Genomic DNA, 19,018 nt, shown 5'->3' on the forward strand with positions numbered 1-19,018 from the left:
AAGGAGTGGCCATGGAGGCACTAGGGTGGAGAGAACTCACAGATGTGTCCTCGGGAGTCACTGTGAGAGGGAGGAGGTTTTAGCCTCAGTACTACCTGCAAAACAATTTGCAGAAACCAAATTTTTACTTCATAAAACAGTAAAGGAGCACATTTTTTCTATCATGAGACAGCACAGAATAGTCAACTGCTTTCACGATTTCCCAAAGTTCAACGGAAAGTACAGAATTCAATTTTTTTTTTCCTTTTGCCAGTCCTGGGCTTGAATTCAGTGTCCTTGGGCTTTCCTTAAGGCTAGAGCTCTACCACTTGAGCCATAGCACCACTCTGGCTTTTCTATGTATGTGGTACTGAGGAATTGAACCTAGGTCTTTGTGCATGCTAGGCAAGCACTCTACCACTAGGCCAAACTCCCAGCCCCATTTTTTTTTTTTGTAGGTCATGGTACTTGAACTCTAGGCCTGGGCCCTGTTCCTGAGCTCTTCAGCTCAAGGCTTTCACTCTACCCCTTGAGCCACAGCGCCACTTCTGGTTTTCTGGCACTTTGGAGATAAGAGTCTCACAGACTTTAGTACTCGGGCTGGCTTTGAATTGTGATCCTCAGATCTCAGTCTCCTGAGTAGCTAGGATGACAGATGTGAGCCACCGTTCCCAGCTCATAGTCATTTTTAACAGAGGCATACGGAAGATTAAGGTGAATTTTGTCTGGTGTTACAATACTCCAAGTATTATCATGGTGCCAACCACCATTCAGGATATGGACAGGCTGTTAGTATACTGCTGGGCGTGGGCCACATAACCTATTCTCAAATACAAAATACTATCTTTGCCTTTTTAAAAATGGAAAACAATCTGTATTTTTATATACAAATATCTTCAAAATAGCAGCCTTGTGAGGAAGAAAAATACAAAGGATCTGAGTTGAGGGTACACAGCAAAGAAGCACAGCGAATGTGGCTGGGGTGCGAATGGGTGGGCAAGACCAGGCTGAGTGAAACTGAAGTTTCCAAGTGAGGCAGTATCTTCTGGGTTAAGGAAAACATGGAATGTCAAAGGTGTAAAGCAAGTTATTAGAATATACCTAAGCACCACAGTGTGCCTGTGCTGCTAGAAAACAAAGTGGCATATAGGTCAACTATGCGGCGAATGCGATTCACCACAGTGAAGCTGTCTCCATGCTCTTCCCCTCCACTGGCATAGGTATAAACACTATCTCGTGAAAACCTTCCCTTGGATAGCTGTTTTGTCATTTGCAAATCTCAGGTGAATAATATGCTACATCTTGGAAGTGCTTGGTCAAACTATTAAAAACATGTGAGTCTTTTCCCAGGCCCATCTGCGTGCTTACTTATAAAATCCTATTTTAGTAAAAAAACCTAAGTCAGTTTAGCCAGCCTCCAACTCCCAATATCTGATTATTGTCCATATTTAATCTAATTAGACACGTCCCAGAGGGTGTCTAATTAGTCAATAAAAATTGTTGTTAGGTCAATGTAACCAGAATCCCCTCACTACTGATTTTCCCTCCACATCATTTTCTATCTCCTGAAACCGTACATAGCTTTCTGGCTACAATTGCCCAGCTGCACAGGGCATATCTGGAGTTGAGCTCAATCTTTCCCCTCTGCAAAATCTTATTGTGGTATGATCTATAACTTATCCTGACAGTTTAGAATAAATCTTCTTACTAAAGTTTAGCAAGTATCATTGAATTCTTTTAAGTTAGTTGTACTTACAAAATTTTAACACATTTTTGGAATATAAATTTTAACATATATTTTGCTAAAATAAAGAAAACTGATGGGCTGGGAATTTGGCCTAATGGTAGAGTGCTTGCCTAGCATGCACGGAGACCCAGATTTGATGCCTCACTACCACATACATAGAAAAAGTCAGAAGTGGTGCTATGGCTCAAGTGGCAGATCACTAGCCTTGAGAAAGCCCAAGGACAATGCTCAGGCCCTGAGTTCAATCCCTAGGATTGGCCAAAAACAGTCAAAAACAACAACAAAATGCTGGGCATGGAGGCTCACGCCTGTAATCCTAGCTACTCAGGAGGCTGAGAACTGAGGATCGAGGTTCAGAGTCAGCCCAGGCACTAAAGAAAGTTGAGATTCTTATCTCCAGTTAATCACTAGAAAACCTGAAATGGGCCTGTGGCTCAAGGGGTAGGGCGGTAGCCTTGAGCTGAAGAGCTTAGGGACAACACCCAGGCCCAGAGTTCAAGTCCCAGGACCACCAAAAAAAAAAAAAATTCAGATGCTGGAGGTAACACATTTCTTAATGTGTTAGTCATTGCTTCACTGAGTATTTTTCTTTACTAGAGTGGACTACTAGTTCAAGGAAGTAAGGAAGACAGGGCACTGTGGATTTTAGACATTGGGGAGTAGAACCCAGTGTGCCTGGGACATGCTATGCAAGCTGTCCACTACTGAGCTCTGTAACCAGCCCTAGAAAATGCTCTACTCTTATGAATTAATGCAATTATTAGATAAAATAAAATAAACATAAAGTCTTTGGTTTCTTTTACTTTCCCTCTTGTCCACTGACCCTTACTGAGGAGGAAAAAAGAGTTTTGTCAGCTGTTATTACCTTTTCAAGACTCTTCTAGGCATTTTTCCTCTGACTCCCCCACTTACCCATGGCTAACATTCCAATGAAGTGTGGACAAACTGGCCTTTCATAACTTCAGAACAAACACAAGATATACAGCACAATTCAGCACAAACAGAAAAAGAGGGTACAGACTAGAGGTACAAATCTGTTAACAAAGTTGGCATTTAAATAATCAACCAGAAGGCTTAGGATTTCAGAATGAAATCATTTGTATCATAAACCCAACTGCACAACAGCAAACAATATTAGTGTACATTACACTTCAGAATCAGGAAAGACTACAAAATGCTTAAAAGTAAAATCAAACTATAGGTGAAATGCAAGGATGGCAGCGATACTGCATAAGGCTGGATCATCTTCCTATATTTCAGGAACCTGTTCTGATCTGAGGGCATAAATTTAACAGCAAGATACAAGTGCATTGCTCTATAATTTATAAAATTATCAGACCATTGTGAAAAATACTTTGAGAACAAGTAGCTGAGTAAAAAGAACATTTTTAATGTGAGAAATATTTAAAATTGGCTTTAAACCAAATTCCTATTTGTTCTGCATGTCTGGCATCTTCAAATTTAACCCGAGCTTTTCCTAAAGCAAATGAAACCCTTTTGATCACTGAAAAAAGGCTTACTTTCTGTAACTACTTAGCATGAGACAGGGAGGAGGACATTTATTCTGCACAGAAGCAGCCCATCCAACAGAAAGTGGGGGAGGGGACTCCTGAGGATGACGGGAGCAAGCCCACACAGCCAGAGTATCCCTGCATTCTGCGCCCCACTGCTGTGAGTAAAATGAACAACTACAAAATACATAACAGAATTCTCTATTATTTCAACCTCATACTCTTAAAATAGCACACGCCCTGGATGAAATCTACTGCTGAGAAGTGCTAAGTCTCAGCAGCTCAGTCAGTCTACTCTGCATCTGTTTATGTAGCCCGCCCCCACTTAGAGCTGTACAACTAAAGGAATTAGGAAGAAAATTTTTAAAAAGACAGATACACACACATATACAACATACGGTTTCCGAGGAAAGTGAGGGCTCCATGCTTGAGGGGAGGAGGAGGAATATGCCGAATAACTCTCAGGTTTCTCGCAGATTTGAACATGCTGTACTGTGGCATGAGGTCAGCAGACACTGACTCCAGCCCTGTGAGGCCGAATTCTACCCTGACAAAGCAGTATCACTGTAATATGAAGCAAGAGGATTCAGGGCATGTTGGCAGCTGTACAGAGTGGCTGTTCTAGAAAGTAATGACAATTTCAAACAAGAGATCTATGCTGTCACATGGGGTAATATTCAGCCCAGTTAAGCAAGGAGCACCAAAAATACTTTGTATCCCAAATACAGGCAGCTCAAAAAAATAAAAAAGAAAGAGAACTTTTCTCCTTAAATCTACTTTATGTCTGACAGAAAGAAACAAGAAGTGGGAAATTTGGAAGAGCCACTGGCTACTCTGTATTACAAATAATATATTAACTGTGGTCTGAGAAGAAGGAACAAGCCTTCTGTTTGTGGACTCTAACCAGGTGAGAGCCCTACAACTTACTTGTTACTTTACTCTGAAGAGGGGAGGGAGGGGGAGAGAGGTAGTGTGAAAATGTATTTCTGGTAATAGATATATGCCAGAACTTGAAGGTATAGGAGATAACTTTGTGCTCTTAGACACAGTCCCTTCAAATAAGAAAAATAGCAAGGCTGAGATTAAAGCCACACAATTAAGTTCTGACAACTCGACCCTCTTAACTACTACATAGTTATCCATATATATGTTATGTATATGTATATTCCTCTTGAAGTAATCAGTAGAGAAAAAACAGACCACTCACAATCACAGCAATCAGAAACAGAAAAGAAAGCCTCCAGTACAGTGGTACATACCTGTAACTCCAACCATTAGGGAGGCTAGGGAGAAGTTTGGTGTTAGCCGGGTTATGTAGGAAAACTCATACATCTCATAAAAAGCAAAAAGAAAGAAGGAAGCCTATCTCTGTAGATTGGAGAAAGCTTTAAAATACAAAACCTTAGATGAGTCATGCATTCAAATATCTGAGGCACTGTTCCAGACTCTGCAGATACAGCAGAGAACAAATCAAGCCAATAAATAAAATAAATTAATTAAAATGACAGAGGAATAAAGGAGATAGAAAGGGATGGAACGTCTCTGATAAAGTAACATCTGACTAGAGACTTGAATGATGTGAAACAGCTGGGGGAAGGATCTTGAAGGGAGAGGCTGTGACACAGGAATGAGTGGTGTGTGTGAGCGAGGCATACCTACGTGGTTTAGTAACTAAGGGAGGGAATGTTCTCTGAAGAATGTCACATAAACAGAATCATATGATACAGACCTGAGACTGCTTTCTTCTATGAGTATAATGACTCTGAGATGCATCTATGTTATATCTGCATGTAGAATCACTGACATGAATTCAGTGGGAGAAGCAGGGTGAACTGTACTGCTTTCACCTTTACATATAATTGGATTCTTCAAGCCACAAGGTTGTGTGGTAGGCTACTACGGAGTAACAAGAGCTAGGATACAATTTCACTGAAGAACCAATCACTGCACCACAGCACTCACAAGATAACACATTTTTTAATACCCTTTTCCTAGAAAAGCCACCATACAATTAGGTGATGGCTGCTGCCAGTTTACTGTTTTCTTACATTGGCTCCTAAGACACAGATTTAATTAAAGTTGCCAAGTGCAAGCAGCTCACAACTCAACAATAGCTACTCAGGAGGTCTGAGGATCGAAGTTCAAAGTCAGCCTAGGATGGAAAGTCAGTGAGACTTTCTCCAGTTGGAGACTTTATCTCCAATAACCACCAAAAAGTCAAAAGTGGAACTGTTGCCTCAGGGGTAGAGCACTAACTAGTCAGCTCCGAGTTTAAGCCACTGGACCAGCACACACACACAAAGCAAAACAACAGTCAAACTGATAGCAATGTAAGCCATGAAAACTCCTAGTCAATGTAGATTTATGTTGACATCAGCTATAACTTGTCAGTGAGGTTCTGACATCTTTCACACCCTGACTGGTCATCAATCAGAAGAGTTCGAAAACTATGGGAGTCAGTTGGAATGACAAGGTTCTGTGAGAAAGCTTTTCCCTAAAACATTCTTGCTCCAGAATTCTTTTTTTTTTTTGGTGGGTCATGGGGCTTGAACTCTGGATCTGGGTGCTGTCCCTGAGCTCTTCAGCTCGAGGCTACCACCCTACCCTAGAGCCACAGCCCCACTTCCCATTTTTCTAGAGGTTAAGAGTCTTGCATTCCTTAGTGCCCAGGCTGGCTTTGAACCACAATCCTCAGATCTCAGCCTCCTGAGTAGCTAGGATTGCAGGCATGAGCCACCGCACCCAGCTTCTTGTTCAAAATTCTTAAATATTTATTATGCTCTTGAAAACAGAGAATTTTACCAGCAAGCACCAATTAGTTTAGAAATAGCCAATTCTAATTAATTAAATACTGATGGTCCCTCAGAGAAAAATCTGAGATGTCTGTCAGCTCCAGTAGTATATTCATACATTTTGCCTAGCATAAGCAAATCACTATAGAGAGCTCACTATGGCTGATGCCAGGGGCTCATGCCTGTAAGTTACTCAGGAAGCTGAGATCTGAGGATTATGGTTCAAAGCCAGTCTGAGCAGGAAAATCTTTGAGGCTCCTATCTCCACTGAATGACAAAAAAAAAAAAAAAAAAAAAAAAAAAAGCCAGAAGTAGAGCACTACTTAATCACTATTTAAGAACTGGCTTGAACAGTAGAGCACTAATCTTGAGCAAAAAGAAGTTCAGGGACAGTGCTCAGGCCCTGAATTCAAGCCCCAGGAATGGTGTGCGTGCGTGCGTGCGTGAGTGCCACTACAAAACTATAGACAGGAAAAAAAAAAAAAGCAAGGAGTTTATAAAGATTATAAAGATGAGCCAATAGGAACTTCCAGACCTAGTAATGAGTTTAAATTGGTATAACTGCTATGGATAACAACTTGGCAGTATCTGGTTAGTTATAAATATATCATAAAACCCAGTAATTCTATTTCTAGGTGTATATACTAGAGAAACTGTTCATAAATTTATGTAAGGACACATTCAAGAATATTCATTTTAGCAAGATTTACAAAGTAATGACATTTTGGAAACAAATCTTATTTGTTCCTTGACATGAGAATCAATCTACAATTGTGGTAGAACATTGTGTAACAGTTAAAATAAATGGATCATAACTATATATATATATCCATTTAAGTTTCAAAAGCAGAATATGTCAAGCTGCTGAAATTATATGTAAAGAGAGTGATTTGAATAAATGTAAAATAATTCATGTATAATTTTAAAATTACATAGACTAATACTATATATCACAATGCATACATGTACAGTCATGTGTAACACAGTGAAATCTTGGTTAATAAGGGATTACATATACTTAAGTGGTCCCATAAGATTCTAATGGAAGGGACCGGAGCATGGTTAGTGGTAGAGTGCTTGCCTAGCATGCACGAAGCCCTGGGTTCAATTCCTTAGTACCACATACACAGAAAAAGCTAGAAGTGGTATTGTGGTTCAGTGGTAGAGCGCTAGTGTTGGGAAAGCCCAAGGATAGTGCCCAGGCCTTGAGTTCAAGCCCAGGACTGGCAAAGAGAGGTGGGGGGGAGAGGGAAGAAAGAGAAAAGAAAAGATCAATTCTAATGGAAGCTAGGTGCCAGTGGCTCATGCATGTAATCCTAGCTACTCAGGAAGCTGAGGCCTGAGGATTGTGGTTCAGAGCCAGACCAGGTAGAAAAGTCCATGTGAGACTCTTATCTCCAATTAACCACTCAAAAAACCCCCAAAACCAAAACCAAAACCAAAACCAAACAAAAAACAACAAAAAAACCCCCAAAACCAGAAGTGGCATAGTGGCTCAAAGTGGTAGGTAGGGCACACTAACCTTGAGTAAAAGAGCTGAGGGGACATTGCTCAGGCCTCAAGTTTAAGTCCCACAACCAATAACAAAAAAATTCTGATGGAGATGAAAAATTCTTATTGCTTAGTGATATCATAGAAATTTTAATATGACAATACAAGGTACTATTTACATGTTCACAGTGATGCCGTATTAACAAATGGACATTATTATATAAAATACAGCACAGGGCCGTGAGTTTCGCTTAGTGGTAGAGTGCTTGCATGAAGGCCCTGGTTCGATTCCTCTGTACCACATACATAGAAAAAAGCCAGGAGTGATGCCGAGGCTCAAGTGGTAGAGCTCTGGCCTTGAGAAAAGTCCAAGAACAGTGCTCAGGCCCTGAGCTCAAGCCCAGGACTGGCAAAAAAAAAAAAAAAAAAAAAAAGAAAAAGAAAAAGTATAGCATATACAGTTATGTTCAGTGCCTAACACTTGACAATGATAATAATTAGCTTTGCTACTGGTTTATTTTCTACACATCTTATCATTAGTCTATTCCTGCTTAAAAACAAAACAAAACTGCTAGGTGCTGGTGGTTCACACCTATAAGCCTAGCTGCTCAGGAGGCTGAGATATGAGGACTGTAGTTCAAAACCATCCCAGGCAGGAAAGTCCATGAGAAAAACTGGAAGTTGTGCTATGGCTCAAAGTGGTCGAGAGCTCTTGCCTTAAGCAAAAAGACCTTAGGGACAGCACTCAGGCACTGAGTTCAAACCCCATGACCAACAAAAACAAAAACCGGAAAACAGCCTTGGGCAGGTTCTTCTAGAAGGTTCTTCTGGAGGGATCCAGAAGCCCTGTCATCAGAGGATATGATGGCCCCAGGCATGCTACTGCCCAGAAGACTTCCAGTGGAACAAGTCAAGAAGTTGGAAGACAGAGATCAACTGGTGATCTTGACATTTTGTTAATGGTTGACTGATTTTGTGTGTATATGTCATAGTTTTAAAAAAAAGTTTTTTTTAAAAGGCCAGGTATGAGAAATAAATTTCTGTTGTTACAAATTACCCAGTCCAAGGTATTAAATTACAGCAATTCTATCTGCTAAAACAGATACTAAAACATTTTAGCATGTACATATCCCCACAATTTAAGATGACTTTTCTAAATTACTATCATTAACACAACTAATAATAAATTTACCTAATTTCCTAATATCACCTAATAATCCAATAATATTAAAAGGCTTAAAATTTATGCATGGTCACTGGGCACAGTGGCTCAGGCCTGTAATCCTAGATCTCAGGAGGCTGAGATCTGAGAATCATGGTTCAAAGCCAGCCCAGGTACTACAGTCCTGAGATTCTTTTTTTTTTTTTTTTTTTTTGCCAGTCCTGGGCTTGAGCTCAGGGCCTGAGCACTGTCCTTGGACTTTCTCAAGGCTAGAGCTCTACCACTTGAGCCTCAGCATTACTTCTGGTTTTTTTCTATATATGTGGTACCAAGGAATCGAACCCGAGTCTTCGTGCATGCTAGGCAAGCACTTTAACCACAAGGCCAAACTCCCAGCCCAGTCCTGAGATTCTTATCTCTAATTAACTACCAGAAAACTGGAAGTGGCGCTGTGGCTCAAGGAGTAGGGTGGTAGCCTTGAGCTAAAGAGCTCAGGGACAAGGCCTAGGCCCAGAGTTCAAGTTTCATGACTGACCGCCCCCCCAAAAAAAAAAAATATATATATGTATGTTCATGCCTATAACCCAGCTAATTGAGAAGCAGAAAATTAGAGGACTGTGGTTCAGTATCCTGAAGCCTAGCAGCAAGTGAGATCTCATCTTCACCAACAAGTCCAGCAAGGTGACATGTGTCTATCTCAAAATATTGCTGTCTGATGTCAACCTTGGGCAAAAAGACAGATTACCTAAATGCAAACAGGACTGATGGTGTGATTCAAGTAGTAGAATGCTCGCAAGCACGCTACCCTATGCTCAAAGTTCAGTACCACAAACACAAAAAGAACAATGCGAAAAATTGAAACAGAAACTGAAGCCAGGTATGGTAGTATACACATTTCATCCCAGCAGCCAGAAAGCTGTGAGGAGGACTATAAGAGAGATGGAAGCCGGAGCTACTAGTAAATTCATTCTTAGTTGAGCAATTAAGAATGAGTTTAAAAAAAAAAAAAACAACAAGGAGAAAAAAAACCCAAACCAAAACAAACAACCCAATTGCAGATAATAAAGATCATAATTTCAATAAATACGTACAGGACATATGGACTTAATTACCATTTTGATACTTCATTGTCATCAAGGGTGTAAGCCCACTGGTCCAGAACCATTTGGTGTATGATTCATGTATTCCATGGCAGAAAAACTAAACTTTTTTAAAATTTTTGATCAGTTGTGGGATGAACTCTGGGTCTGGATACTGACCCTGAGCTCTTCTGCTCAAGGCTAGCTCTCTACCACTGAAGCCATAGCACCACTGGTGGTTAATTGGAGACAAATCTCATGAGGTTTTGTGCCTGGGCTTGAAGCAAGATCCTCAGATCTTAGCCTACTGTGTAGCTAGGATTATAGACATGACACACTGATGCCCAGCTGTAAACTTCTTTTTAAAAACAAAAGAAAACTTTTTTTTTTTTTGCCAGTCCTGGGACTTGAATTCAGAGCCTGGGCACACTGTCCCTGAGTTTTCTCAAGGCTAGTGTTGTACCATTTGAGCCACAGCACCACTGTCAGCTTTTTCTGTTTATATGTACTAAGGAATCAAGTCCAGGGCTTCCTGCATGCTAGGTAAAGTCTACCACTAGGTCACACTCCTGGCCCAAAATGAAACATTTTGAATCTTTATGTTTCACTCCTCAATTCTACTGCTATTTGTTTGAAAAAGTACATGGTCTAGTGTAGACTTACTTTGTACATTATTACATAAATCTATGACAACCAATTAATTCCTTCAAAAAGGAATTTGAGGTGAAGTATAGTGGTAGAGTGTTTGCCTAGCACGCCCGCACAAAGACCTGGGTTCGACTCCTCTGTACCACATACATAGAAAAAGCCAGAAGTGGTGCTGTGGCTCAAGTGGCAGAGTGCTAGCTTTGAGGAAAAAGCCAAAGGACAGTGCTGAGGCCCTGAGTTCAAGCATCACGACTGGCAAAAAAAAAAAAAAAAGATACAATAAAAAATAAAAACACAATACAACTGTAAATAAAAGAACAAAAGGCCCATGAGTGAAGAATAGAGAGATGATGGAACTAGAAATACAAACTAAGGTTAGTTATCCCAACCGAGTACTTCTGCTTTTTTCTGGCAACCAAAACGAATGTTTTCACTGTAATTTTCATTAGCTATCAAAAATATGTTTAAGACTGGGCCAGGAGTTTGGCCTAGTGGTTGAGTGCTTGCCTAGCATGTACAAAGACCTGGGTTCAATTCCTCGGTACCACATACATAGAAAAAAGCCGGAAGTGGTGCTGAGGCTCTAGTGGTAGAGCTCTAACCTTGAGAAAGTCCAAGGACAGGGCTCAGGCCCTGAGCTCAAGCCCAGGACTGGCACAAAAAAAAAAAAAAAAAAAAAAGAAAAAACGATCCAGCACATTTAACTAGAGAAAAGACGTGCATGCAGACTTGCATATTAGAAAAATTGAGGAGTAAAATCTTTTTTTTTTTTTTTGCCAGTCCTGGGCTTGAGCTCAGGGCCTGAGCACTGTCCTTGGACTTTCTCAAGGCTAGAGCTCTACCACTTGAGCCTCAGCATTACTTCTGGCTTTTTTTTTCTATGTATGTGGTACCAAGGAATCGAACCCGGGTCTTCATGCATGCTAGGCAAGCACTTTAACCACTAGGCCAAACTCCCGGTCCGAGGAGTAAAATCTTTAACAATGATTTTATAAAAGGTAGTAAATATCTTCATTGACAACTAACAACAGAAGCCCTCCAGCTTATTACAAAATCATAGTTTAATGAATGAGTTTTGACATGAACTACAGGAACACAAGAGTTAGGTCTGCATCAAGCTTTCTGGTAGTCTCATTTGATACTGGAGACAGTTTCAGTGATCAACAGGCTACATGTTCCTTTGCATACATAATGCTGCCAAAGAGTCAGAGATCTAATTTGGGCTGTTGACTCAAGTTGCTCATCACCAGATCATAACCTCCATGTGGTCACAGCCCAAGTCTCCCAACCCCCATTCTTCCCAGGTTCAATACCTGGCTGCATATGGTAAGGAAAAGGAATCCGGAAACCTACCCAGTTTAATTCCAGATCGTAACACTAAACAGGAGAAAGTGAAACTAGATTAACCATCTATTACAATTCCTCATCAAGCAGTAAATGTAGGTGTACATATATACATACATACATACACACACACACACACACACACACACACACACACACACACGTACAAGCAGAGTCACATACTATTTCCTATCTGCCAAATAATGTTCCTCAATGGAAATGGCCTCCCTCTTCAACCATTTCTGAGAACAGCTTAGCTCTTTGTGATCTGAGATTTCTTTACTTTGTAATCACGTGCTTCACACTGCCTCACAGAATATAAGCCAGTAGCCCATCCAGTTTCATACTTTTATTTCAGATGTACTCTCCCAGACACCAATCTCCAAGGCATTCTATGCAGAAACTTCATGTTTAGCTGAAAGTCTGCTGAACAGATTCCAAGTTCTGTGCCAGCTGACACATCAGTCTCCAACAGCTAAACTCCATCAGGGAGAAGCATGTCCACTGCCCATAATTTAGTAGCAGTGGCAACAGAAGCAACACAGTAACAAAGCTTGAACTTTTACTTGTCAGAAAGACTTTTTGGTATGACTATTACACCTACATTTCCCAACAATGTTTCCCAACTCATGAGATTTCTCAAGCCAGTCTATCACTGGCTGTTTTGGACAAGGTTGATATGGTGCTGACAAAATTGGCAGATACATTACAGTGTGAATGTCCTCACACCATAACTGCATTTTATGAAGGGAAAGTAACCTGATCACTGGGGTCCAGAAGATGAAGCTCAAATGAAACACTGTTTCTATATATTTATATGCATATGTATACTTTTATATATATATACATATATATACACACACATGCATAGGTAGATAGATATAAAATGGCAGACAAGTAGAATCTAAGTCTTGGATTTCAATTAGTAATGACATTTTAGGAAAAACCAAGTTTGAGAGTTTTTTTTTTAATTCAAAATAAGGAAAAAGGAAAGCAAAGGAAAGCATTGTATTGTGGAGTTACATCCCTGGTCCTTGTTTTGTTGTTGTTGTTTTTTGTTGCTTCCCCCCCCCCCCGCTCTTTTTGCTAGTCCTGGGTCTTGAACTCAGGGCCTGAATACTTTCCTAGGGCTTTCCTCAAGGTTAGCACTCTATCACTTGAGCAACAGCTCCACTTCTAGCTTTTTCTATGTATGTGGTACCGAGGAATCAAACCCCGGACTTCATGCATGCTAAGCAAGCACTCTACCACTAGGCCAAACTCCCTGCCCCCTGGGTCCTTGTTTTTTGAGACAATATCACTAAGCAGCTTAGGCTGAACTTGAATTTGAATTTGCTAGGCAGCCCAGGCTGGCATCAAACTTTTGGTCCTCCTGCCTTGGCCATAGATATGCAAATGCAACCGTTTATTTGCAAAATTCCCTAAAAGGAAAGTTTTTATCTTTATCAACTTCCACCTAGATGAGAAAATCAAACAAGTTTTGGTTTCCTTTAATCAGCTAAGCAAGACTAAGTAAGCATATCAAGGATCCTATAGTCAGCCACTCTTGAACAAAGTGCTGAAATCTGTAGCTAAAAAGCTCAAGAGTGGTGGAATATCTGGCTCATGGACATGTAATCAGATGGCTAGAGATGTTGGCAAATCAGGGCCTCAGGCATACATAAATGAACTTTTTTTTCTTTTTTGGTGGGTCATGGGGCTTGAACTCTAGACCTGGGGGGCTGTCCTTGAGCTCTTCTGCTCAAGGTTAGTGCTTTACCACTTGAGCCACAGTGGCACTTCCTGTTTTCTGGCGGTTAACTGAAGATAAGAGTCTCACGGGTTTGGTGCCCGGGCTGGCTTTGAACCTCGATCCTCAGATCTCAGCCTTCTGAGTAGCTAGGCTTACAGGCATGAGCCATGGGCACCCAGCTAGTGAACAAATTTTGTCATTACTGACCTGCACACTTTTTCTTTATCCTAACATATTTCTTACTTGTAAACTCCATCTTTTCCACAAAAGCCAGATAAACAACTTTATAGTAAACGGAATGTTACTTAACTGTATATTGTTTACCTTACTATAAATAATGGTGACACTGATCAATAAATAGTTTTATGTTTTTTTAAAGTCCTAGCTTAGGGGAGAAAAAAAAAAGAAAACTGAGCTAATACCAGTTTTGGTAGTTTTGCTTGTGTAGACAAGTCTCCTTAAACCCCAATTTCCTCATGCTTGAAGGTTGTAATGCAAAAAACTCTTGACTGAATCAAATCTTAGATTTTATTGTAATTTGAACTAAATGAACGAGTCAGAATTCTAGGGGGACTGAGATATGGAAGGAATTAAACACCCTCATAAAAGACTTCTACAGAAAAGTATCACTGTATTCTATGATGTGTTATGGTAATTCTGTGGCATAAGCAGATACTTCTCTATAATTTATTTTATTTTTTTCTGTTGGGGGCTTGAATTCAGGGCCTGGGGTCTGTTCCTGAGCTTTTTTGTTCAAGGCTAGCATTCTACTGCTTTCAGCTATACTTCCACTTGTAGGTTTTAGGTGGATAATTGGAGATAAGAGTCCTATCAGGGGGCCGGGAGTTTGGCCTAGTGGTTAAAGTGCTTGCCTAGCATGCATGAAGACCCGGGTTCAATTCCTCTGTACCACATACATAGAAAAAAGCCGGAAGTGGTTCTGAGGCTCAAGTGGTAGAGCTCTAGCCTTGAGAAAGTCCAAGGACAGTACTCAGGCCCTGAGCTCAAGCCCAGGACTGGCAAAAAAAAAAAAAAAAAGAGTCCTATCAGGGCCAGCTTTAGTCTCCTGATTAGCTAGGATTATAGGCACAAGCCACCAATGCCTCGCTCTATATTCTTAAGAAAAGTATTTGGGGCAAAAAATTAAAGTGTGAGGACAGTTGTAGTCACAGTATACAAATGATAATGTAGCATATAAGTGACTGAAATCAGAATTTGAAATTCTTATAATACTATCAGGTACAATGGACTCTTTCAGACAAAGAAAGTCTCTTCATCCCAACTTATTGCTATTTTCATTACAACTACTTGTGTTTTCCAGGCAGGTGCTCTACCAGTTGATACATGCCTCCAGCCTCATTTTGGTGGTGACTTTGAGGTGGGGTCTCTGCATGCATGGGTCAGCCTGAGCTGAGCTCCTTCTTCTTGTGTGTTCTCACTTCATTAGGGATGACAGGTGCACTCTACTATGCCAAGAACTGAGGGGGATAGATAATCTTAACTTCCTGCCTGGGCCGGCCCAGCCCCTTGAATCCCTGTGGTCTCTACTCCCCAGGTCGCTATGGGCTTAAGCCACTGTGACTTTTACATTTTGGTTTTGCTTATTTTTCAGCCAGGCTCATATTTCTGCTGGCCTGGACTGTAATTCTACGACTTATACCACCCACACTGTTGCGATTACAGGTATATGTTACCGCACCAGACTTGCTGGCTAAGGTAGCCTTTTGCCAACTTTTTGCCTGGGTTGGCTTTGAACTGTTACCATTCCCACCTCCACCTCCGAAGTAGCTGGGATTACAGTCATAAGCCACCATGTCCAGCTCACTCTCCTAAGAGTTTTTAGACCTCTAGATATTTTTCTGATAAGACAACTCATTTTTCTTTGGCACTTCAAAAAAAAAGTATGGAGAGAAACAGTGTGTGTGTGTCTATCCTTGCTATCAGCCCCAAGTTTTCCAACTGTAATAAATAATCTTAGTATATTACATGTATAGTTTGACATATATTTGATACAACAGTCATCCCAAAGGGAGTAATTATTAATACTACCATCAATTCAAAGATGAAGATGAGAAGAAACTCAAGATCACAGAGCAGATAGATAATCAAGGAAAAAAGCCAGAATGTAGGCTTTACAGTTTATAAAGCCTATTTGTGCTTTTAATTATTACGATAATGGGTTAATCAATTAGCATACATCAAGAATTTTTATTACTCCACAGAAGGAAAAATACACAAGTAAAACTGCCAAAACTGGTATTAGCTCAGTTTTCTTTTTCTTCTCCCCTAAGCATCTTCATTATTACACAATTACAAAGATAATAAGTTTCCTTAGAAAACATGCAGTTGTCAAGTGCTAAACAAAATTAAGTCAAATGTTAGGTATCAGCTACAACTGCCAGTATAACTAATAAGAAGAATTAAATAGGCAGAAAAATACCCTTATAGTTTTAAACATGCATTCCCATTATTTGGAACTCACTCTTCTGTTTGGCTTGTATGATGAAATTATAAAACATTTTGTTGTCATGTCCTGCATCAACTCTGCAATCTCTCTTTTGAGTGCATAGTCTGACCACCACCAACCGTTTCTGAGCCACCACAACTCACTCCAAAGCTCTACCTATGCCCCCAACAGGAGGGCTCTTATTCAGCTTTGTTGTTTCCATAAGGATCCTCCTCTTCACAGCAAGTGCCCCAATGGGAAACTGTCTGCAGTTGTGGTGCTCAGCCTCTAGGGTAGCGTTGCCAGACATTCTGAATCCTAAGGGTTTTAGTTTCTTTCTAGCTCTTCCCATTTTACCAGCACAAAGCATGTCCTTGCTAGCAAAAGAAAGAGGCAGACTTTTTAAACTAGACTGGAGGGATCTTTCTTTTCTTAAAAAAGAAAAAAATTGGAGCCGGGAGTTTGGCCTAGTGGTTAAAGTGCTTGCCTAGCATGCATGAAGACCCGGGTTCGATTCCTTGGTACCACATACGTAGAAAAAATCTGGAAGTGGTGCTGAGGCTCAAGTGGTAGAGCTCTAGCCTTGAGAAAATCCAAGGACAGTGCTCAGGCCCTGAGCTCAAGCCCAGGACTGGCAAAAAAAAAAAAAAAAGAAAAAAATCCTAACAAATGGAGGAGAGTAAATTACATACATTCAGAGAGGAATAAATATATACATAGCTTCAAAAACCCAGCTTCCTCCTCCTTCCCTTCTCCTTCTTTAGGTGTAGACCGATAATGACTACTGTGTGATATCAAGTATTACCAAGACTGGAACCTTGGCTCCAAACTTTGGTCCTGCTAGTGAACTTGATAATGAGCCAAATCACATACTCTGCCTCCCTTGAGTATCTGCGCAATAGGTATTTTTCCATAAAGATTTTGGAATCCAACAAAGCACTGCTAGTATTCTTAAAGGAGAAAATGGACCATACAGGGAATACATGACCCATACAGGGATATTTACAACATTATCACTAATTTTAGAATGAGAGAAATGTCATTTATGTCTACTTTCTTTTCAAGGGGAGGCACAAGGTTCTGTTGTGATCAATATTAGGTCATCGGCACCCTGTGCAATGCCCAGATCATAGCTGGTTCTGAGCAGAAGATAAAAGTGGAGGAACAGAAAAAACACCACTGTCTTAGCCTCTTCCTAGCTTTGTAACTTTGGGCAAGCTTTTTAGTTTGAGTTTCAATTTCCTCATCAGTACAAGAGGAATGATACTGGTTTGGTTCCATTGTGAGAATGAAATAAATCAATGTACGAGGGCATACTTTCTTATCCGTATTTAAAAAGCATTTGATAAAATGCTTATTCCCATTATACCTGAAGACTAATCTAAAAACCTACATTTAATTCTGCAACACATGCTCCATTAATGTAGGACTCAGAGTGATTCCAAAAACTAAATCCAGAGTCCCTTCAGTTACCGATCCCTCTTTTCCTTTCTTTCCTTTTTTGGTCAGTTCTGGGACTTGAACTCTGGGCCTGGGCGCTGTCCCTGAGCTCTTCAGCTCAAGGTTACTGCCCGACCTCTAGAGCCACAAGCCACAATGCCATTTCTAGTTTTCTGGTGGTTAAATGGAGATAAGAGTCTCATGGACGGATTTTAGTGCCCGGGCTGGCTTTGAACTGCAATCCTCAGTTCTCAACCTCCTAGTAGCTAGGATTATAGGCGTGAGCTACCACATCCAGCTTATTTAAAAAGTACAATGTCTGTGGCCCACCTGGAGATACAGTCCAAGAATCCTGAGTCTCAATATTATGTTGAAACAAATGGCTGTACTGTACTTGTACTTCTCTAGTGTACTGCCATTCAGATTCTGAAGAGGTAAGTAGAGCTCTTTTTAAAAGAGCAGCCAGAGGGGCTGGAAGTTTGGCCTAGTGGTAGATAGAGTGCTTGCCTCGCATGCATGAAGACCCAGGTTTGATTCCTTGGTACCACATACACAGGAAAAAGCTGGAAGTGGTGCTGAGGGTCAAGTAGTAGAGCTCTAGCCTTGAGAAAGTCCAAGGACAGTGCTCAGGCCCTGAGCTCAAGCCCAGGACTGGCAGAAGGACTGGCAGAAAAAAAAAAAAGAAAAAGAAAAAGGAAGAGCTACTAGGAAGTAAGTTAACTTTTAAGTACGATTTCTCACGTTTTATACATCATTCTTTTAAGTACAATTTCTTACATTTTATACATCATTCTAACAGCTGCCATTTACTAAAAATCTACTATGTACTCAAGGTCTGTACCAGGCAAGTGTTTTTTCTATGTGATATGAATTTATACAACTATCAGCTAGGAAATTAAGACTTATAAGGATACTTATTAAGTCACCCCTGTAAGGTCTACACCAGTAGCTTATGCCGGTAGTCCTAGCTACTCAAAGAGACAAAGAAGAAAACAAAATCTATGGTTCAGGTCCAGTCATAGCAAAAAAAGTTCACAAGAAAGACCTTACCCGTGGTTGGGGATTTAGCTCAGTGGACGAGCGCTTGCCTGGCAAGAAAGACCTTATCTTGACATTAACCAGCAAAAAAATAGGGCCAGGTGTGGCTGAAGTGGTGGAATGCCAGCTTACTAAGTGTGAGTCCCTGAGTTCAAACCCCAATATTGAATAAAAAGAGAAAGAAGAGAAAAATTCTCAAACATAAAACACACCCAACTTGCTCAAAATAAACTAGGAAATAATCTGAGTATCAAGCAAATCTCCTCAAGTCTCATGGGAAGTCTCATGGGAAGAGGTTCCCAAATGACAATTTCAAGCCCTGAACTTCCCCCAAGAGAACTAGGCCGCTATTTCTAGCTAGTGGTATTAATGAGGTGAGACTAAAGAACTATAATCATGCATAAAAATTCAATTTATAAAACTTTTTTAGACAAATATGAAGAAAGGAAACAGAATGGAATGAAAAAATTTGGGATTCTGGAAAGCTTTAGATTTGATTTTTCAATCTCTTAAAAATTCCAAAGGTGTATTTACTATTTTAGAGAAATGCAAATACAAAGAGGTTTTACTAATTTTTAAAAATCCCAGCTAATAAGGAATTAAGATGGA

The 19,018-nt window shown here is 40.3% G+C and overlaps 1 protein-coding gene across 4 annotated transcripts in view; it reads right to left on the reverse strand.

The window, feature by feature from the left end:
- The window catches only part of Tmcc1 (transmembrane and coiled-coil domain family 1), a 117,967-nt gene that overhangs the window by 37,130 nt on the left and 61,819 nt on the right, over nt 1-19,018 (reverse strand). Inside the window, exon 1 of one of the 4 annotated variants that reach the window (XM_090323842.1) lies at nt 3,636-3,784. The exons of the other annotated variants lie outside the window; for them this stretch is intronic. Within the exon in view, the coding sequence (XP_090179968.1) occupies nt 3,636-3,662 (27 nt within the window). The 5' untranslated portion in view covers nt 3,663-3,784. Of the gene's footprint in view, nt 1-3,635; nt 3,785-19,018 lie in introns of those variants that run through there. 4 annotated transcript variants of the gene reach the window in all.

This window comes from Megascapheus bottae, chromosome 33, assembly GCF_031878675.1.
Source record: "Megascapheus bottae isolate mThoBot1 chromosome 33, mThoBot2.hap1, whole genome shotgun sequence".
In the NCBI taxonomy this organism is placed as follows: domain Eukaryota; kingdom Metazoa; phylum Chordata; class Mammalia; order Rodentia; family Geomyidae; genus Megascapheus; species Megascapheus bottae.